We start from the raw sequence: 22,537 nt of genomic DNA, 5'->3' as shown, positions 1-22,537 counted from the left end.
GTCTTCACCTAGTTCTCCACATTTCCTGGCCTTCACAGCCACAGCCCTTTGCTGAGTCCTGGCCTCCCCAGCCTCTTTCCTTCTCCCTCTCTCTCCCTTTGGAGGTCTTAGCACAGGTGGCCTCCAGTGGGAATGAGCTGGAGATGCGTCTATTTCCTCCCAGTGGCTTACAACTTCAGGAGAAAGGCATGACTAACCCATCCCTCTGTTGCAGCCTGGGCCTGATGCCCGGTGTGATGTTCTCAGTACGACCCTCGAAATCTGTGAGTGAGGAACTTGATCCCAGATGCTTCAGTGTTAGGATGGAGCAGGGATAAGAGAACTCCAAAAAGAACTCCAAGAAACCCCAGCCTTTTGATTCTTTGTAAGGTCTGTCGTTGTTTAGAGTGGCATTTAGAAGAAACACCAGTCAGGCACCTACCAAGAATAAAAAAGCAATTAAAATGTTTTCTGGGAAATCTCCAGAAAACTCCACAGGAATTTTCATTCCTAACGTAAGCAAAACCTTTCAAAATGCAATTTTCTATGAAGAGGGAGAACCACCAACTAGGGGCCCCCCGCCCCTGCCTGTGCCCAGTGAGTCCATGTTCACTATCAAATTGTTTTTAGTCAAGTGTGGATTATATACAAGAAATCAATTTTGTTGTTGAATTAAGCTGAGACAATAATGGGGTTAATATTGTTATCTCAGCTTAACCCAACCTATACTAACTACTTCAAAGCCTTTTTCAGATTGTTATTCTAATGACTCCCCATGTGCTGCTCTCAAAGTACATTCTGCATCCATGTTTTTAATATTCAACCCTATTCCCTCTAAGTGCCAACTTGTCTGCTTCCAGGTGGCCAGAGGATCACAACATGCCAAGCTTCCTTCTGCATGGGCCCCCACTAAGGCTGTGCATGGGACTTGCCTGTGTCCTGTCCCTCGGGAACACAGGTAGGCCTGGTCAGTTCCAGAAGTATCTGCTCTATATAGGAAATTTGGGTATTCATTGTGCTTTGAGAATCTCAGCAGCCAATGTTTCAACCCTAACCCTAAATGAATCTGATCAAAATGGCCACTGTAAGTCCATTTTGGTTTTTATGTTTTGTTTCCTCCTCCCATTTCTCTCCTTCACTCCCCAAACATCACTCAATGACGCCCTACTTCAGGGGACTGTCCTGAGCCCCAGGTGCTCCACAGGCCCTTCTTTTCTCACCTTCACCCGTTCCTATAAATCCCCACCTCTTTTCTCCCATGGGCTCCATCACCTTGGCCTTCTGTCAGTTCTTCAAAGTAATGTGCCCACTGCAGGCCTTTGGCTATGCTACCCTGCCCATGGAAGGCCCTCTTGGCCAGCTAAATCCTACCCGAACACGATTCATCCTTCAAGTCAGGGCTTAATGCCCCCCAACACACACACACACACACACACACACACTTACACGAAGGCCTCCAGGTCACTGACATGAGATCAGGCTCCTGCTGTCCCCACTCACAGTCCACACTCACAACACTGAGCAGACCCTGTTGCTCCATGGTGTCATCAAGTTCTAGTGTTCTAACAGTTCGTCACTAAGTATTTGATGGCTAATGATTGGACAAATGAGCAGACTACATGTGGGATTTTAAGCAAATCACAATTTCAGATTATAATTTTCTCATCTATAAAATGGGCAATTCAATTTGAATTCTCTCTGATGTTACCTCTGGGTTATAATTTCTCTGTTGAAACATTTTTTACTTTAGTGTCTGGCGTTAAGGGAGAATCCAAGAAAGAAAAGGGAATGACCTTCCTACCTATAACAGGTAAATGGGCAGGGTCTCCTCCTGCGCTCATCATTCTTGGGCAAATTCCATGACCCTCTGTGCCTCCCTTCTCTCTCCATGGCCGGAGACTGAGTCTGCAGCTAACGCTCTGACAGTCACCGTCATCATTCCCATGGGCGGCAGCTGACCCTATGGCTTGTTGGATACTTGGATTCTCTCACAATCTTATGAAATCACCGAGACCGATGTGACATTCCACCAGTGACAGAAGGTTTTATAATGGGAAGCATTGTCATTGGCCATCATCACCTTCGTAATAGTTTCATCTCTCTTTGCCTTTCCTTTGTGATGGTATGAAATTGGCTGTGCAGAGATGACGAATACCTGGCACTGTACGGAACAGAGTCAGGGAGCAATGCTCTCTTCCTGTTTTTTCTTATTTTGACACAGAGTGTCTCTAAGTTGACAGGCTGTCCCTGAACTTCTGATCCTCCTGCCTCGGCATCCAGACTTACTGGGGTTACAGGCGTGAGCCACCAAGCCTGACCTAAATTTTTGATAAATAAGCAAACAATTTTTATATGCTTTTTTTCAGGGGAGAGGCATGAAAGTTACTTTTAATTTTCTAATTTTTTATCTTTAATTAGTTAGAACACTCTCATAATTCAATTACACAAGGTTCAAAGGTATATAAAGGTAAAAAGCTTCCCCAGCCCACTCCTCCCCTTTCCCTAAGGATGCCAGAGGCACCAAATGTGAACAAGTAGGATCATTTTTCATGAATATTAACCCTATTTGAACTTCCAATTTTCTCCTCCTCAAATGAAAACACAGTTCCTGTTCTGTAGATAATCATAAAGGATGAGAGGTGATAAAATACTCAGTGTGAAGAAGCATGAGATGTGTCAGGTACCTTCCGTTGTAAAGATACCACTGTCTGCTTGTGTTTTGGAGGTGCTGGGGATGGAGCCCAGGGTCTCCCACATGCTAACCAAGCACTCCACCACTGAGCTACCCATTCTCCAAGGTTGCTTTTTTATCCAAAAATAGAATAGAATAATGAATTTATATAATCTATCCAGAAATTTATTTGAAAAATGCTTCTGTGTATAACATCTTATTCCATAATTTGTGCTTCAGGGGTATTTAGTTCACACTTCAAATAGTGTTACTAAAATCCACCCAAGGATTTGCAGTTAGAAAAAGGAGTGCTAGGCATAATTTTTTTAAGTAAAAGGAGTCTGTTCAAGAATTATGGTCAGAAAATATAATAATTATGGGGGCATAATTTTAATTTAATATTTATTTTCATATGCATAGTCCATAAGTATGAATTCAAGAAGATGGGATAGACTCATTGAAGCCATTCCATTTATTTCTGAGAGATTATTTTGCAGGAATCATGTATGCTTTATTAGATTCTATTAAATCTAAAATTATTACTATCAAATCAATTAGAATACACCTAAATTTATGGAAGTAAAAACAATGTGAGTAGATTTATTTACTTAAAATAGCAAACTAATAATAAAAGAGAAAGAGAGAAAGAGAGAGAGAGAGAGAGAGAGAGAGAGAGAGAGAGAATTATGGTCAGAAAGACTGAACCAGGCTGACCACGGTGGCAGAAAGGTGTGGGCATCATGCCAGGCAGCAGCCCTCAGTAGCCCTGTACCCTGCACAGAGGCTGCTGCTGCTGGGTGGGTAGCTGGCAGGCCTGGGGGTGCCCCCCCCCGCCAGATCTCAGGGGCTGCTCCAGGGCAGACTGTGCAGGTACAGTGCTACTCAGAGCACCTGAGGAGATAGAGCTGGACTCTTCCAAGCCAGTGAACAAGTTATTTGACAGCTTGACCTGCTTAATAATTTATGTTTGTCTCAAAGTTCCTTTTGTTCTAACATAGCCCCTCTACCTCTGGCAGCCACATTATGGGAAAGGGAATTCATAGCCCCCATGTGCCTCTAACCCTGGAATATCTGGTATTTAACCAAAAAATCTTTGATAACTGTTAAAAAGCCACAATGGTGTAAGCAGCCAAAAGTTGACCTGACCTCAGCTTCAGTAGGATACTTGAAAAGCTGGAGGGCACAGGCTACCTAGCCATCGGTGGATGGATGGATAAGAACTTATGGCCTATACGTAGAATGGAATATGATTCAATTTTGAGAGAAGAAAATCCTTCCTTTTGCAACAACACAGATGAATTCTGAGGACATAGTGTTCCATGGAATAAGCCAGTCACAGCAGGGCACTTACATGAGGACTCTGGAAGAGGGAGACTCTCAGGCACAGAGAGGAGAAAGGTGGTCACCAGGGATGGAGGAGGAAGGACGTGGAGTTTGTCGTTCAACACGTATAAAGTTTCAGATCTACAAGATGAAGGAGTTCTAGAGCTCTGCCGTACAACACAGCGCCTATGGCTAATGATACCATACTGTGCCTGAAAAATGTGGTTGGGGGTAGACTTCATATTAATTGTTCTTATCACACTAAAATGAAATTAAAAAAAAAGCAGGTGGAAGCAGCACGGTCAAGCAGAGGGTTTTATCTTAGCCTCTAGCTGGCTATGGGTTTAACTTTTATGCATCTCAATTTTCTCCCCCTTCAGATGGATAAATTATATGGAGCTACACTTCCAGGATACTATTTTCCTGATAAAAATTTTTATTTCAGTGTCTGGAAACAGAGGCATTAATAAGGAGAAAGATGGGGCTCTCCCAGGAGCAACAGGTAACTAGGCTAACCCTGGCTTCTCTGGAGCACTGGGTACCTCTTTCAGACTCTCTGGGCCTTTGGTTCTTCCATCTATAAAATGGACATAAATCACCCTCTCCATATAAATGTACGTGGAAAATAAGCATCAACTTTTTATTTTTTAGTTGTAGTTGGACACAATACCTTTATTTATTTTTATGTGGTGCTGAGGATCCAACTCGGGGCCTCGAATGTGCTAGGCGAGCGCTCTACCGCTGAGCCACAACCGCAGCCCAGCATTAACGTTTAATTATGGCTGCAGCAAAGACAGCAGCAGGTACAGTGTGGCAGTAACTCCTCTAATGCAAGCTAACTGATCCTCCAGGTCAGTCATTTCCTCAGGAGGCCTTCTCCATCCCCAGCTCAGTGAGCTCAGAAGAGTGCTGACAGCACCCTGCTGTTCCCTGTCATTCCATGTCACCTGTCATTACAGGTGAATCTCCTGCTGCCCAAGCCACAGACAGGAAGCTTCCTGGAGATAGAGACGATTATTTCCAGTTTACCTCATTGTACCCCACACCTAGCACCTTGCTAGGCCCTCCATGAGTATCTGTTGAATAAATGAATGAATGCTTTTGACATTTCAAAATTTCCTTTGATATTTTCTTGGACATCACAAACTTTGCCAAGTAGACAAGCAACCTGATGCTTTGGAGGGACCTCTTCTCTGCAGTTCTAGGAAGTCGATTCTAAGCCCTTTGTTACCATTGCTCAGTTGGTACAGTGAAGGCAAGTTCTTGCTGTGCTCAGAACCTCAGTTTCCTGACGCAGTTAAGGAGTTGGGTAGATTAGACTCTCTGTATTGTAATCATTTTTTATATTTATTAAGATGTAGATTTGCAGGCCACACCCATCCCTGGGAAATTAAGATTTGGAGTGAGGGTGCCTGCAAGAGGACTCTGGACCTGCCTTTCTCAGTTTCCCCCAGGGACCTTATTATACTGCTGAGCCTGAGGCCAGCTACAGCAGGGCTCCAACTTCTCCAGCTCCCTGAGGCTGGGAATGGGGAGTTGCATTTCGGTCATGAAAACTTTCTCCTTCCTAGTGTCTGTCCTTAGAAGAGAAGAGAGAAAGGAAAAGGGGGTGGCATTTCTCGCTAACACCGGTGAGTCTCCCCCCTACCACTTCACACAGATATGGGATGCTGCACATTCTACCACCTCCCTGAACCTCCCCGACAGTAGGGGTAGCAGCATCTCTAATTGTTAGGTGAGCATTTAGTATAATTTGAAGACAAGGCTTGCAGCAATATTAAGAGGAGCATGGAGCACCGTTGCTGCCAGGTCCACTCAGTTTCAAGCAACACTTGGGAGAAGAAGGTTTCCCCTGGCAGTGTCCGTCCACGTGGCTGCACACATTGATACCTGGGGGTTTTCCTTTTTCATACTGATGACCTATGAAACCTGGAGCTCTGAGGAGGGAGCCCAAGCATCAAAATCGTGGACTTTGAAACCAAATCTTCTCCGGTGATGTCAGTGGCCCACCAGGATTTATACCCCTCTTTCACACAAGCACTTATTTCCAAATTCAGAGCCACCTAGACCCCCTGTGATATCCGTGGGCTTCCGGTTACAGGTGACAGGTGTCCCACCAACCCCGAGCCCCTCCAAGGCAGAAGTGAAACAATCCTGAGGGTTTCTTGGGTTTCCTTTGGTCACCATGTTGGTCACCATGTGTGTGGTTGACTGTCGCCTCTTTACTTCCTGGTAGAAACCTCCCCTTGTCTTCAAGCCCCCTGTGCCTAGCACTGGGCACGTGTGCAGCCCCCAGCCAAAGTGAAAGTTCATCTGCCTGCCCTTTAGAAAGGAGAGGCTGTCTCTGTGCGAAGACAGCCGGCGGGCAGCCTTGCCTTTTCACCTCTTCCAGAGGTCCCTGCAAGGTCTGTGGATCTGTCAGCGCTGAACCTGACAGAGCTCGTGAATGGGATGCTGAGCAGAGCTTTAAAAGGTAAGGACTTCTGTCCGCACCCTCTACACCTTCTCTTCTGGACCCGTCTGCCACCTGGGCCAGATACACCCCTCTACTGCGCCTCGGTCTCTCCATGCTAGGGGTGGGGAGAATACAGTGTGCTGTCTAACCCACAAGGAGACTGAAAATAACAGTGAGAGGTAGGAGTCTGCCAGCATTCTGAAAGCAAACTACACCCCAGACACGCTGTATGGGCAGCGGTCATAAACAGAACTCTTATAGCCGTAATCTAGCAATAATTATCCATTGGATAAGTTAATATGATCCAGAATTTCTCTCCTTAAAGCATAATGAGTCCTACTGAGTGCTTACAATATCATTGCAATCAACTTCCTTTCTATGTTCTTTTAACTTTTATTGATAGTATATGCTTAATAAATGGGAATGTATGAATCTACTATAATAAGAATTAGGAGGTAGATGGCTAGAAGTAGGACCTGCTAAAATGAGGCAAAGCATGAAAGCAAAGCCCAGTCTTTACTTCATTATCTATATTACACTTTGTTCAATAAATATTTGCGAAGCACCTGTCATGTACCAGGTGCTCCCTATTCTAAGTATTGGTGGCAAAACAGTGAACAAATCCAGCAAAGATCCCTGTCCTGGAGGACTCATATTCTGGGAGGTGAAGAGGTAAAGTAAGCGGCGACCATGACAAGCAGAGAATGGAGACGCCCTGCAGGGCCAGGGAGCTGAAGAGCCTCATTCAAATACTGAGGTCTGTGTTCATGGCATTCCCTAGGATGGTGCAGTACACACATTACACAACTGTATTAGGTGGCTTTATGCCCGTCCACTTAGTCATTTACTTATCCAACGTTATTTGAGGGCTTATTCCATCCCCATCTCAATGTGTGAAGCTCTAGCCGCAAAGATATGCCCCCCCCACTCATGCTGCTCACATCAGAGCTGCCTTCAATAGAGCTGCCTGGGGACATGTACCATAGCAGGGAGTGATGGATCATCGTGCCAACTCTGGAGAGACTGAAGCAGCAGACAGCAGGACAGGCTGCATGCCGGAGCTCCTGTTAACCCCATCCTGTCCCCTGCAAGGCCCTGCACCAGGCTCTGCAGAGTGGTGCAGAATCAAAAGCTGTGACTGGCACCTTCAGGAGCTCAGCCTCTTCAATGCCTAATCTAACCCGCATAGCCCTACGAGAAGGTGCTCCCACTCCCATTTCGCAGACACAGAAACCCAGGCACACCCCTGCCATTCAGACTGGAATTCAGGTCAGTTTAACCCAAGCCCATGAGCTCACCCAAGGTTTTCCAAACTTGCTGCATGATCAGAAACACCTGGAACATCTATTTAATATGTGGCTCCCAGACCCTTGGCCTGGAGATTCTGGTTCATTTAGTCTTAGTTGTGACTCTGAAAGTACATTTTTACCATAGGCCTTTGGTAATTCTTACCGTCAGAAAACCTCGAGGAACTGAGTGCTTGCATATTCAGACTATTGCAGAACCCATATCCCAAGGAGCTCACAGGACACGGTCAGGGCTTCCCACCTGGTGTATGGAATCAGGCCCTAAGGGATTGTGTCCAGGAACTGAGGCAGAATGGGCCTCATCAGTTCTACTGTCCCTGCCACTATCCTGGTGGGTCACAGTCACACAAATAAAAGTTTACTTCAGGCACTTGTTAAAATTCAGAATCCTAGGCACACCCACCTCCCTAGTTTTCCAGAACGGTGGCAGCACAAATTTCTGCTGTTCAAAGCCACCAAGTTTGTGGGAATTGGTGACAGCAGCTTCAGGGAACTACCATGCTTGGGATTCCTACTCAAAGAGTCGCCAAGGCTTCAGAAAGACAGCAGAGCCAGGGGAAGGCGGACGGCAGCGGGTTGTTTGTTTTTTGTTGTTTTATTATTTGTGTTCACTTTCATCATTGGCTTATTATGCTATTGATTTTACTGTCTGCTTACTCGAGAATAGTGTCTATTTATTATTATGGTCTGTGTTTTCATCTCCATCTCTGGACAGATAGCAAGAAGTTCTCCTTCCTGAGCATCACCTCCTACAGCTCCTTTGCCTTCCACAAGTTTTCAGTGGCCATTTACAACAGTGAGTGCCGCTGGCCCTTCCCGGTGGTGCTCCTGGTGGGGAAGGCCAGCCGGTGTTGGGCCACTGTGTGATGGCTTCTCTTCACAGTTTCTAACCTGAAGACAGTGGACCCGGCCAGATTCCCCACAAGGTACTGCTACTGCTTAAACAACCACACCAACGACTTATCAGGTGGGTGGAGCCGGCTGCAAGACTCAACCGCGTTTCCAATTTCCCTTGTGCCCTTTTAAACATATCCCCCGCCCTTTGTTGTAAGGTAGGAAAATACAGTGAGATCTTTTGTGTTTAAATATATTCACATTCATTGTCCCAGAAAGTTACTTGCTTGGTTTTACTGTAGAGGAATGGCTGTGTGTGCACAAAGGGGCAAAGACAAGGTTCACACAGCACCATCAGGGAACAGCGTGACCATCTGTCATCAGGAAGATGGGCTATGTGTGATCAAGCTTTGGAAAACAGCCACAGACAACCCACAGATGAGTGGGTGTGGCCAGATGTTTCCTCTGCATCGAAAAATGTCCCAGAAACTTTGAGTTAGAATAAGAAGGTGGCAGGGGCTGGGAATGTAGTTCCCTGGTAGGGCACTTGCCTTGCCTATGTGAAGCCCTGTGTTTGCTCCCTGGCACTCCAAGAAACAAAAAGAAGAGAAAAGGGAAAAAAATTACAAAGTGACACATAGAATACACTATTATTGATGAAAACATTGTACGTATCTGGACACCAGATCAGCAATTTCTGGAGTCTGTGGTTTGGAGTAGAGACTGCTATTAAATGGAGACTTGTTTTATCTTGATTTTTTTTTCATTAAGAGTGTATCCATGATCCTTATATTTACAGAATTTTGAAAAATAGAAGTAAAATTATTCCCACTACTTCATGCATTCAACAAATTCTTTATTGAGCACATACTATGACCCAGGCACTTTTGCAGGTGTTCAGGACCCCAAAGTAGACACAGCCCTGCTCTCCAGAGCTAAGAGGCGGGGACAGAGAGTAAGTGAATAATTTGGAAATGCACAGGACTGACTGTCTGACCATGAGGACAAAGAAGCAGGGGAAGGGCAAGAGAGCCATGGGGCAGAGCTGCTGCTGTGTGCAGGGTAGCAGGAGAATCTCCAAGGAAACAAGGGCCGATGGATGTTCAGGTGGTGGAGGGCAAAGGTCCAGTGTGTCTGGAGCAGGTGATCCAGGTCAAGAGTCATAGGGAATGAATCAATAGGCGAGGGTGGGGTGCAGAGGATGCTGCAGGTCGAGTGGGAGTTTATAGCCTGCTCAAGGATTTCCAAGTTTCCCTCTGAATATAAAGGAAGCTGTAGTCTTGAACAGAGCAGCAGCAAGTGGGAACTGCACCATAAGGAATTTGTCTGCTGAAGAAGAGATGGTGAAGGAATCAAGGACAGAAAGCTGCTAAAACCTTCTCTCCTTTCCCATTTAACCGAATATAAAATGCTTTCCATGGAATGACAAACTCTGGCAGGCATTAGCACTGGCTGTGCGATCTGTGAATATGAGCATTTCCTTAATGGTGGTTGGACTTTTGGGTGGATTTTAGGTTGTTCCCAATATAAACCATCCTGCACTGAACATCTCTGTGTATAAAGTTTCTCCCTGTTTCAGATTATTTTAGGAACGCAGACTCCCCAAAGTGGAATTTCTAAACCAACACTGAAAGTTTTAAAGATAATAATTATTAAGATTTACTATAATATCAGTACTCTGTGCCAGACCCTGCACAGAGTACTTAATATGTCTTATCTTATTAAACTCACCCTGCAAATTTCAAGAAACTACATAGAATAATGGGTTTCATTGTGGCATATTGGTACCTGCAAATAACATCCTTTGATGATATCCACCTACCCTACCCTGATACCGAAACTCAGTCCGTGTCTCCATTGCTGATCCAATAGTGAGGACAAGGTCTGGGAAAAAGGAAACAGTTCAGTGATTTGCTAACAAAGGAGAAACATCGGGCACTCCTGTCCCAGAGCTGTGATTCCCATTGTCAGGACACCCCGGGCTTTTAAAAGAGGAAAACAAGGGCCCGGGTCCACAAGTTATCAGCAGATATAATTGATCAGTGTCCATCAGGTGTCCACGGGGGAGCCCTTGCTCCTGGTCCCGGGATGGGGGCTTCTTTACTCTTGTGGGCAGGGACACTCTTCCATGCAGTGGGGGACATGATAGATGAGCCTGGATGGACAAGTGTTAGTTTGCTTTCACCCTGTGTTAGGGAAGGAAAGCAAAAACTGGCGCGAGTTTTAAAATAAGCCAGGTGGAGCAGCAAGGTGTGTATCGGAGCCCCATTAGTTGGTGCTTGCTGTTATTTCCTGAGCTACTGGAGCCCTGTTCTGGAAGTCATTGCCTGTGACTACCCCTTGAAGTGCTTCTCCTGTGTTTTCTTCTAGCAGTTTCCAAGTTTGGGGTCTTATGTCACCTTTCCTCTTCCGTGATAGTCTTCCTGGAGCTCTCATGTTTTAGTTCCCTCCTGGACCCCACAGTTAGGAAAAATGTGGCACTTGTCACTCTGAGTTGTCTTATGATCTCCTGTTACATCCATTTTCCTGCAAATGATCTGGTTTCTTCTCTATGGCTGAGAACGCACCACTGAGTATATAGACACCACATTTTCTTTATCCATTCGTCCATTGACAGTGTCCATGTTCCTTCTGCAACTTGGCTGCTGTGAACTGTGTTGCAATGGCTGTGGGAATGCAGTTATAGAGAGTCTGGGACTTTAATTCCTTCAGGTATGTGCTGAGGAGTAGCTGGATCATAGGATGGTTTTATTTTTAGTTTTCTGGGGAACCTCCATACTGATTTCTGTAGTAGCTGAACTAACTACACCTTGCTCCAGCAGTGTATATGGGTCCCTTTCCCCCATGTCCTTGCCAGCATGTGCATCGTTTATTGTATCTTGATGACAGCTCTTCTGACAGTTGAGATGGCATCTCAATGTAATTTTGATATGCATTTCCCTGATGGCTAAAGATGTAGAACTTTTTTTTCATATAATTATTGGCCATTTGTATTTCTTTTTTTGAGAAGTCTTTGCTCAGTTTGTTTGCCTACTTATATTCATTGGGTTGTTTGTTTTATTTTGTTTTTTGGTGTGAGGCTTTCTGAGTTCTTTGTGTATTTTGGATGTGAGTCCCCCGATCAGAAGAAGAACTGGCAAAGATTTTTCCCATTCTGCAGGGTCTCTCTTCACTGTGTGGTGCTGTGCAGAAGTTTTTAAATCCGATGCTGCCCCATTAGTTGGTGCTTGCTGTTATTTCCTGAGCTACTGGAGCCCTGTTCTGGAAGTCATTGCCTGTGACTACCCCTTGAAGTGCTTCTCCTGTGTTTTCTTCTAGCAGTTTCCAAGTTTGGGGTCTTATGTTTAGGTCTTCAGTCCATATTTAGTTGACTTTTGTGCAGTGAGAGATAGGATTTAATTTTAGTCACCTCCACATGGATGACCAGTGTCTAGCACTATTTGTTGAAGAGGCTATCTCCTTCCAATGACTTTGGCCCCTTTGTCAGGATTCAGATGGCTGTAGCTGCCTGGGTTCGTCCTGTGTCTTCTGTTCCATTCCACTGGTCAATGTGCCTGTTTCTGGGGCAGTGCCATGCTGCTTTTGTTACTGTAGTGTATTTGAAATCAGGCATTGTGATGTCTCTAGCATTGCTCTTTTGGTTCAAGGTTGTTTTGAATCTTTGGGATCTAACAAAATACATTTGAGAGGAAGAAAGTTCTTCATAATCATGTCTTTCTTACCATCTCATTAGCCTTGCAATTAAGGTTTATACTGGGTGAATCTTTATCCTGATGTGTGAAAGAAAGAAAGAAAATTTGAAGTCACACCTGCCTAGAGACAGTTTTAATTGTACTTCATGAACCAAAGCATACTTCCATAAACTTGAAATAATTATTTGAAAATAATTGATTGCTGTCTACTGATAAAATAGCATGTTGTGTTGCTGCTGTGTAAGCCACAGCGATTTCCCCAGGGTGTGAAAAGGAGCAATGAGCCTGACACTTCTCCCCCTCAGACAGCTGCCGTGAGGGCCTGTGCTCCTGGGCCAACACTGTGCCGTTGCTCAAAGCCTTCGGGGGGATGTCTCTCTGGATAATCTTCAGATTGGATCATTTTCTTTTTAGTATTCTCAACTCTAACATAGAGCCCTCCTTTGAAGGTAGATTCACATATTCTCTCTTTTCCCCCTCATATGAAATAGTTTAGATTTTCAACATACTATGATGTCAAGATGTCATGCAACGTGGACAAATGTAACCAAGAAACCAGGAGTAGCTGAAAGCACAACATCCGTAGGTGGTCACTATTAACATTCTGATGGACTCTCTCTAAGGCTACCTAATCTATCTGCCTAACCACCTTCTACCAGTCATCTAACATGCTTATGCATTCCAAATACCTACCCATCTATCAAGCCATTCCACCCTATATATAGGAACCCACTCTCTGCATTATTTAGAATACAGGCTGGGCTACTACAACAAATGGCCCCCAAATAGGGTGGCATAAAGAAGCAATAGAGAATTGCCTTCATGCATGACCATGTGAGTGGGCATGCCAGAGCTGCACTGGTCATTTGATGATTGTGGCCCAGGTCCTTCTAGCTTGTTGTTCTGCCTCCCAAATGATACTGTCCTTGTCAAAGTGCAAGGTGGCTGTGGCTACCCCACCCTCCAGTTAAAAGGATGGGGAGAGATGTGTTGGAAGGCAGTACTATTTGTGCATAGCATAGACATGTTTTAAATTTCCTCTCTCTCACTTTATATTGCCCAGAATTTAGTGCCATGACCACACCCACCTGCAAAGCAAGTTTGAAAGTGTAGTCATTACACTAACCCAGTATTTCTCCAGCTGAAATTGGATGTTCTCCTACTAAAAGAATTTGGGAGAGGATTTCTTTAAAACAACTCCATTTTCAAGATGTATGTGTTCCTCACCTTGTATGAATTCATGGTATTCATGGAAAGAAGTTACATAATTTACTTAATTTATCTCCTCTTGATATAAACTGCTGATTCCTGATATTTTTACAATTTTAAGCAATGCCATAACGCACCTGGGTAGACTCGCTGGACTATTTGCCCAATTATCCCTGTAGGAGATAGCCCTTGAAACCGAGTTGTTGGCTGACAGGGAAACAATTTTGTGGTGATCTAAATTGCTGAAATTTCTTCTAGAAATCGAGCATAAGTTTACACTCTTATCTACAATATTTCAATGCATAATTTTTCCAAACCCATGCCACCTTGAGTATTAAGAAACAGTCTTAAATGATTACCAATTGGATAGATAAAAAGGATTTTTACCTACCTCCTATTTATACATGAATGAGGTCAGAAATAATTTCTCTGTGAGCATTTTTAGTAAATTAGATAATAAAATTTTCATTAAAACAAAGAAGATTTTGGAAGTACTAATAACAGTTTCTCCTCCAAGCTGCTAATAGAGAGTGGAAGGGATTCTAAAGGGGAAGTTGGCTGAGGAGTTGAGTAAGAGGCTGTATGAATGAAGGTGGGAATACAGGGAAGAGGGGAAGCTCTGGCCCAAGGCAGACCTCAGCTAAAATTCAGGCTTTGCCACATACTGTCAGATCTTGGGAAATCTCATCTTCCCTCTGAGCCTTGGGAAGAACATGGCCCCATCATTGGTGTCTGGCTCCAGAGCCGTGCACACAGCTTCTGTGCATTATTCTTAGTGCATCCCAACCTTGCACATCACTGTCCTCTTTCTGAGTCTGTTTCACTCTAACTTCAGCTTTTTCTGTATGTTTTACAAAACTCTTCAGTACCTAGCAGGTGCTTGACACACTGCAAAGACTCAATGAGCATTTATTAAATAAATGAATTGATAAACAAAGAAGAATTTTGAGAAATAGATGGAGTAAGTAATGAGATACTTAGCCTTCTTTAGTTTCTGCATAGATGTAGAAAGGAGGATGCCCAGGTTTACCAACTTGCTGCATGGACAGGTGTCTACATCTGCATAGGTTCATTACCACCTTTTGCTCCAGGAAACTAAGCATGTGGATGTAGTAGAATATGTCCTGGCTCTGGCTCCCACATAGGGATGCCCACTTCCTCTTGGTGCACAAACAAACCATGGATTGTCATGTGACATTTTCTTGAATATATGAGTTTTGTGTTTTCTAGTCAACTTGCTCCTGTCCAAACTCATAATCCTATTACTTAGTGAAAACACTTTTGTGCAAGGTTGGGTAGGAAATCATGCTTCACCCAAGAAACTTCCTCTAGAAAATCACTGTCTGAAGCTCCTATAGCAGGACTTTCTCATTTAAAGTGCCAACATGTTGGGTCCTGGAAAGCTATGAATGAATGGAGGTGGCAGCTGTTTAACAAGGAGCATGGTAAGAAGTTTTATTGACCAATGGTGCCAAATGCCAACCAATGCTCCTGTCCAAATCTTGCCCAGACAAAAAGTTCTCAATGATTCTATTACCTGGATTATTGTGAAAATCTCCCAGTCTACCCCCATCTTCCCTCTTAGCCAAGTGGACAGAAGGAGAGGCTCTTTATAAAGGATACTTATAAAGCACTTCATCTCTGTTGACAACCTGGGGTTTGTAACCCCACCACTAAGTTTGATATTGAATATTCAAATTCTAAAATTATGGAAATCTGCACTACATATCTATAGGTCTGCTTCACATCAGAAGGATTGGATACTCTGAAACAATTAGATGAAATAATGAGGGAAAACCCAGAAAACCATTATTCTATGATGTAGCCTTTCATATCTCTTTGCTGCTAGCAGAGAAACGGGTGGAAAGAGGGCAATGGAAGGAGAAAGGGGATTATAACAAAATTTTAACAAAGTTTTCTGCTTGTATGTAATTGACCCTTTATGGATTTCTTCATGATTAGTAATTTCTCTCTCTATGATTATTAATATTACTTAGTACATTGAATAAATCAAACTTGTAAAATCTATTCTGAAAAATCCAAATACACTCTATTTTCCCCTAAATCTCTGAATGATAAATTTAAGCCTCCTAAACCCATTTTGCAGATTTCACAGCCCTCCTTGTGGACATCATTGGAAATTCTACCAGCTACCTCACTGAGATCTTTAAGTCAACCTCCATCCTCTCAGGTGGGTTTATTTGATGGTTCCTGGCAAGCACAAGGTTGGCACCCATCCCTGGGGCATAACCAGGCCTCTCAGGTCTCCCGTGCTCCCCTGCCATGGGTCGGGCTGCTGTGAACCTTCATGTGAGCCTCACTGAGATCATCCTCACGTTCCAATTTCTGATACCAGCACTGGGCAGCTCCTTCTTCAATCAGAGCTGTTCTTGGGGCCCAGAAATTGGAAAACAAATTCAAGGCTCAAAGTTAGGAGAATCTCGGCAGATTCCAGAAAACAGCTTCTGGTTGACATCTGTCCTCCACTTTCAAAGATGAGAAAAAGCTGAGACCCAAGGAGGTTGAATATCTTGCTTAATGTTGATGCCAGAATTCAGATTTAGATCCACATGGAGCCTAAGTCCATGTTTTAAAAGCAATTAAGAAATACATGCCTCATTTATGAGGTGGCTTCATGAATCCCCCAAGCAAATCACACTCCACTGGAATCCACTTTGAAAGGCACAGATCTGGATGTCAGCCCAGCAGCTGGTCTCAGCAGCCTGGTGATATGGTGATCTACGGGGCAGCTACAGCTGTGCAGGCAAGAGGGAGGGAAAAGGGGAAATCTCAGTAGATGTCATTAGGTGCCAGCGGCTCTCCCAGCACCTTCTAGATCCCCTCTCACTGGATTCTCACTACAACCTCATGGGGTAGCTACTGCGTTTAGCCCCACTTTATATACAAGGAAACTGTGCTGTGGCATAGAGAGGCTGAGCAGTTTACCTAGGATCACTCTATGGAGACAGAATTCTACCCAGGCAATCTGGCTCTTGACCTGTGTTTTGGTCACTATGCTGTTGCACATGATGCTAGTAACACATCAACACAGCTGTAGTCCTCACCCTGGCTAAGGACAAGCCTCCTCTCTCTGCCAGGCACCATAGTCAGGACTTCACACATCACCTCGTTGGGTCTTCACAACAATCCTCTAAGCAGCATGCAACCACATGTCCTCTGTCTCTTAAGCAGCATCCCCAGGAACAAGTATACTTAGGAATTCAGAAGTTTTCAGATTTTGAAGGTCTAATGGAGAGTCTACACCATACTGATACATAATACCTCTATCCAGGAAAGCCTGTGGTGATCAAACACATCACTATTCATTCAGCAAAATGTTTGACCCTTGCACTAAGTGGAATAGGTAAAGACTATACAATCTCACTTTTGTCAAGTCAGGTTTTAACCATCAAGGTCATACAAAACTTTCCACCTTACGAGATCTGGGGATTGGGGAATTACAAAAAACAAGATTATGGAATTTGAATTTTTTCCCTTGTAAAGGTGAGTGAACTGAGTCCTGGAGAAGTCAAGAAGTTCAGTCATTTGTAGAGTGCATAGCTAGTAAGTGGCCGAGTTGATACTGTAGCCCTGGAAATTGACCCCCTGCCACCCAACTGTGCTCTTAGCCACTACATTGTACTGTACCATCTCCTGCCTCCTCAGCCCCACCAAACAAACAAACAAAAGTAAATCAGAAAATCAGAGCTGCCTTATAAGGAGTTAGTTTTACTCCCCTATCTTGTCCTGAGCTAGGTACTTCCAGTTCAAATTTTATTTCAACCAGAAGTACAGCTGCAGACCCCTTGCTGACCTGTCCTGTGCTGGTTCATTTTACAGTGAGTCAGACCAATGAATCTGACTGCCTCTTCATCTGCGTCATGGCCGGAGAGTCAGGTGAGCCGAGGTGCCCTTGCCAGCTCTCTGGACTGGGCAATAAGCACAGGTCTCCAGGGGACCAGCCCACGATTTCCTCCTGTGGGTGTGACCTTTGCAGGGCGGAATCTCTCTGACTTCTGGGAGATGGTGGAGAAATCCCCTGTGATCAACTACACGTTTACCAGCAGCCTCTCTGGAGTTCTGGGTGAGTACACCCGCAAATGCCTACCGTGGAGAACAATGCAGTCCTGGGGCATTTTATTTAGCTCCTGTGTTAAAAATCAGAGGATTTCACCACTGAAAATAATTTTCTGGAATATGTTGCAAAAGACTTTCTGGCAGCTGTGGATTCTTCTTCCCACGGCAAAAAGCAACCAGAGCTGAGTGGCAGCTGTACCTATTCCCCTTTAGGAGTGGACTGTTCTCCCATTTCCCAGAGTTCTCTCTGCCCTCTATTGCCTTGCACAAGTTTTCTTACATTAACTATTTGGCTTTTATAGATGTTTTAGTTTGGGGCCCAGTCCTAGAGACATTGCCACTCTCTAATGCACATCCTCCAGCCACCCATCCTCTGCACCCCCACGTGACCACCTTCCTGCCCATTCCCTGTCACCAGGTGGCACTTTTGGAACCGGTTTAAGTCTCCTCTCTCCCCTCCATGTAACTGGCATTGCTAGCTGAATGAAGTGCCTGAAACCTCCCCAGGCCTCTGAGATTCCCTGCTGTTGCTTGAGAATCTGGGCTCAAGTCCTCGTCGTCTACCTTCGAACTGGAAGAGCCTCTGAACAAGTGCTCCTTGTCATATCCCCTGTGTCTCTAAATATCCATTCACTGCCAAGGGCAATGGTCTTCCAACACAACGTGGGTGAGGTCCCCTCGATACTCAGAACTCCAGTCAGCCCCAGAGGGTCCAAGTCCTTAGCCTGGAGAAGCATCCTCTGCCCTCATGCCCACCCTCGTCTCCTCCTCCCTTTCCCATAAGTCCTCTGCTACCACCCATTGGAACCCCTGCCCTTCTTGCAGGCGGCGAGCAGCTCATGCCTTCTGTGCCTTTGGCTCAGGCTGCGATCTGTCACAGCTCCTCCCTATTTCACCATGCTGTAGACCCTGTGTGCCTGTCAACTGCCAGCACTTGCCTCCTCTTGCCCAAGGATCCCCAGTCAAAATCAGTCTTCTGCATCCTGTGGCCCTAGAACACCATTCTGCACATCTTCTGGACTGATACACCAGGTGCCATCACGGTGGCATTGACAGGTGTGCCTCCTCCATGGTGACACTCCAGGGCAGAGAGAGTCTCCTTTGTCTGCCTTCCCCCTCTATTCCTCGCAGAGATGCTTGCACATAGCAGGTCCTTCATCAGTGTCTCGCGGAGTCAAATGAAGGACCCAGCAATTCAGTTCCCCAATTCTATTTCAGTGGGTTACTGTGACTTGTGTTTATCATGGGGCATCTCTTGATTATCCTGTGGAGGGGCTTCATTTGTTAATGGGACAAAGACACTTGGTAGAAGTTAAAATGGACATTTAGTGAGTTGCCTTTACCCACCCAATTCTGAGGACAGATCAGAGGATTGAGTGAATCTCATTTATTCAGTCTTTCCATGACCTTCCCACCCCCAATCTCAATGATGTCTCCCCTTTGGTGTTACTTTAAGGACATGTGCCCAGGAAGAAGGAACATACTTACAACTGGACACTAAGGTTGATGTGCCTGGTGGCTGTTGGTCTGTCCAGGTGATAGTTTGGCTGGGGTGCACTTAGCCCATGTCCAACATGCAACAAGGCTTAGGCTGGGTTGCCTGTGGGGTGTCTGTGGGCCCTGAGCCAAGGACATGAGACTGCAGGCGTAACTCCTGCTGTTGGGTCAGTTGTTCCCTACACACAGCTGCCTGCCAAAGGGACAAGTGGGGACCAAAATCCAACACGAGTCTTTGTCCACCCAGAGCAGGTGACTCTACAGGCCAGTGGGAGTCACTGGCCTATATGCCCATCCCAGGCCATATGCCCACTTGCACCAGCAAGCCTTCCTAGGGAGGTCAGGTGAAATTAACACCACAGGCTCTTTCACCTTTTCCTCATGGGACAAACAGAAGCACGGAGTAAATTTCTCTCCAAAATCTGCCTTTTGGGGGGCTCATTTTTCTATTAAAGTCTATCTTTTGGAGGGCTCATTTTTCCAGCTATTTCTCCCTGAAAGCCCCTGATTTTCCCAAATTCCACCTCTGGTTCCTAGTTATACGCACAGAGCATGTCAAGGAGACCAATTCCTCATCCAGGACAAGTCCTGGAGCCACGGGGTAACTGAGGACACTGAACAGATTTGGCATCTGATCAAGAGACAGGTTAAATGTCAAGACCTTTGTGGTCTGAGGCGTGTGCACTGCAGTGATTCATCATTCAGCTTTTTTGGAGACTGACCTTTCACGTGGTACTGTTGGGAATGAGTTTGAGATCTTTATTCTTTCTACATATCTGCTATCTGATGATCTTTCAGTGATTCAGCAATTCTTTGTGTCCAAAGTATCAAAGTTATCAAAGCTGCCATTGACCTTCTTCCCAAAGGTGCTGCTGCTACCAGGGAAACAGCTGGGATTTCAAAGCCCACAACCCAAAGCCAGCAAGCCCTACCAAGGACAGGCCCCCCGCGCTGGGCCCACAGCACACACCTGGCTTCTGCCCTGAGCGCCTCCCCGCCCAGGGAGACAACTGCTCCTTCAGAGGGAGAGGCAACAGGGAGCACAGGCAGGCTTCCTGGGCCTCCTGCAGGGACCACGGCCACAGCCAGCAGGGCCTCTGCCACCCATCCAGGCTCAGGTAAGATGTGATCTCACCCTGTGCTCTGCTTTGCTGAGTCTCCGTCCGGGTCCCTCCAGGCTCACAGGAATGAGCCACACCTTTGTCCCAGTCTGCCCCCTGACACCAGGCTCCAGCTTACTTTAAATAAGAGATGTCTATGAGCCAGTGGAGGGCCCATGAGGACAAGCAGAGGCAGCCATGTCAGTGGCCCAGTGGACCACTAACATGGACGCTTCTACAAGAAGTTGCGAAAAAATTCCACGAGTTTCCTGACACCCTTCACCCAGCCTCCCCAGGGCCATGTCTCCCGCGCTCGTGGCTCACTGTGGCACAGCGTTATCACTTCAGCCCAGCACCTAGTGCTCTCTCTGGCAAGTCACAGAAAGTGAAACGAGTCAGCATCTTATGCCATGGTGGGTCAATCTGCCACTGGCTGCACAACACGTTAGTGACCGCACAGCAGCATGGAAAGCTGCTCCCAGGGGCTCGCCAGGACCCTGCCCTCCCCACCTATGGAGCACACAGTCAGCAGTGTTGTCACCGGCCACTCAAAGTGCCTGCTTCCCCATCATGTCCTACTTGGAAATAATTCCAAGCTGAGTCTTCTCTTTCATTAAGAGTCACTGTTGTCTGTCCACCAATGGCCCGAGCCCTCAGCATCCACTCACTCCCTCATCAAAACACGCATCTGCTTCCAGACATAGGTCAAGTGTTGACAGAGGCTCTACTGGTGTTCCTGCTCCTCCCTGAGATCCCAGGCCGGGGAGGGAGACACGGGCAGGGAAATGACAGTCACCAGGCCAGTGAGGGTGTGCCACCACCCCGCACAGCAGGAGACACGGGCTGCCCAGGGAGGTGGAAGGACAGGTGGCAGGCAGATAAGGAAACAGGGAGGACTGGAGGTGGAGAGGAGAAGGAACCAACCCCACCAACTAGATAGTGTCTAGATTTACTGTAAACGGTTCATGCAATACCTGGCATCATCATGACAATGACTCCAAATTAGAAGTGTTTCCAGTATAATATGAAAAATTTTGGTTCTAGAGGCAAGAAAAGTCATAATCCTTAAAGAAAACGTGCTGGCTTTATATAAGAAAAACTACAAACTTTAATGAAAGTAATAAAGAGATATTTAAATACATGGAGGGATGTCCCATATTCCAGGTGGAAATCTGAATATTTCAAAGATGGTATCTGTTCCCAACTTAACTCATAGATGTCAAATTCTTTAATAAGATTAGTTTTGTATAACTGGAAAGAAAAATCTTGAATTTTTACCATAGGAATGAGCATATGAGAACATCTAACAATTTTTTAAAAGGTCGGTTAGGGAAGATTTGTATGAACAAATCTAATAATGATCCTGTGATGTTGTGGACAGGAATTATGACCACGATTGTTATTGTTATTATTATTCTCATCCCCATAATAAAGATAAGGCTAAAGAGTTAAGGAAGTTACCCCAATTCACAGCCTGGAGGAGGCAGGGGCTCAACCTTGCCTCCAGGTCTCTTCCCCTCAAGTCCTTCAGTCTCTCACCAGGTCACAGGATGAGAAATAAGCTCCTTAAACTTGAGACAGCCACTGACCCTCAAACACACCCTTGCTGGCTGAGTGCCCAGGGACCTGGAGGAGTTCTCTTTATCTTCTGCTTGGGCAAACAAAGTTCCCTCTGGTCCATGGGCTTCAGCGCAGGGTGCAGGACTCCTAGAATGTCCATGTTATGCCCACGCCCTGTGTTTGCCCTCTGATAGCAACCCCATGCCTCTGCAATTTTATATAAATCAAAGAGGTCGAATGCAGCCATCTCCTGTGACAGTCACTTTAAATGTGCAGCTACCAGGACAGTGGCTGGAACACAATGGGTGACAACCAACAGACAGACCTGGGCTTCCACGCTCTCCACACCCAGGGCTCATACCAAGGATGAGACAACACCTGGGGGTCCCCCCTGGGAGACACCCTCCTCCACACCCACATCTGCCGAAGCTGCAGGGGCCACCGACACAGAGAGCCTCCCGGGTCCTACTGGGGCAATGTCCACACCCAGCAGCCCAGCCCAGCCCAGCTCCACCTCAGGTAAGAGAGAGACTCACTCCACCCCTCCCCTTTCCAGTGACACTCAGCATTGTCTGTCTTGAAAACCTTTTTAAATTTTTGAACTATAATACATAGAGAAAAAGTCAAACCCAAGGGAGCAATACTTGGTTTGACCATGAGGCCGACTCTTCTTTCTCCTTCTTCTCCTTACCCCACCCTTTCCTTCTCATCTTTGAATGAATGAATGAATGCTCCCTCTTCATGGGGATCCCCCTCTCCTCTCTCTTTTATGTAAACTCACTTTCTATTTTTTTTCTTGTTTCACTACTAAACAAGTAACCACTAGAAATTGA

The 22,537-nt window shown here is 45.6% G+C and overlaps 1 protein-coding gene across 1 annotated transcript in view; it reads left to right on the top strand.

Annotated features, from left to right (window-relative positions):
- The first annotated feature begins 858 nt into the window (after window positions 1–858).
- Window positions 859–22,537, top strand: part of Hhla1 (HHLA1 neighbor of OC90) — a 32,300-nt gene continuing 10,621 nt past the window's right edge. The window contains exons 1-11 of the mRNA XM_046464632.1: window positions 859–937; window positions 1,730–1,789; window positions 5,545–5,604; window positions 6,366–6,446; window positions 8,451–8,531; window positions 8,619–8,702; window positions 15,578–15,661; window positions 17,311–17,367; window positions 17,468–17,554; window positions 19,911–20,162; window positions 21,981–22,223. Of these exons, the coding sequence (XP_046320588.1) occupies window positions 859–937; window positions 1,730–1,789; window positions 5,545–5,604; window positions 6,366–6,446; window positions 8,451–8,531; window positions 8,619–8,702; window positions 15,578–15,661; window positions 17,311–17,367; window positions 17,468–17,554; window positions 19,911–20,162; window positions 21,981–22,223 (1,168 nt within the window). The remainder of the gene's footprint in view (window positions 938–1,729; window positions 1,790–5,544; window positions 5,605–6,365; window positions 6,447–8,450; window positions 8,532–8,618; window positions 8,703–15,577; window positions 15,662–17,310; window positions 17,368–17,467; window positions 17,555–19,910; window positions 20,163–21,980; window positions 22,224–22,537) is intronic.

This window comes from Marmota monax, unplaced genomic scaffold (assembly GCF_021218885.2).
Source record: "Marmota monax isolate L192 unplaced genomic scaffold, Marmota_monax_Labrador192_F-V1.1 WCK01_AAM20220418_F8-fsc00003, whole genome shotgun sequence".
In the NCBI taxonomy this organism is placed as follows: Eukaryota; Metazoa; Chordata; class Mammalia; order Rodentia; family Sciuridae; genus Marmota; species Marmota monax.
The sequence above is the reverse complement of the archived record's forward strand: the minus strand, read 5'-3'. Positions and strand labels throughout refer to the sequence as shown.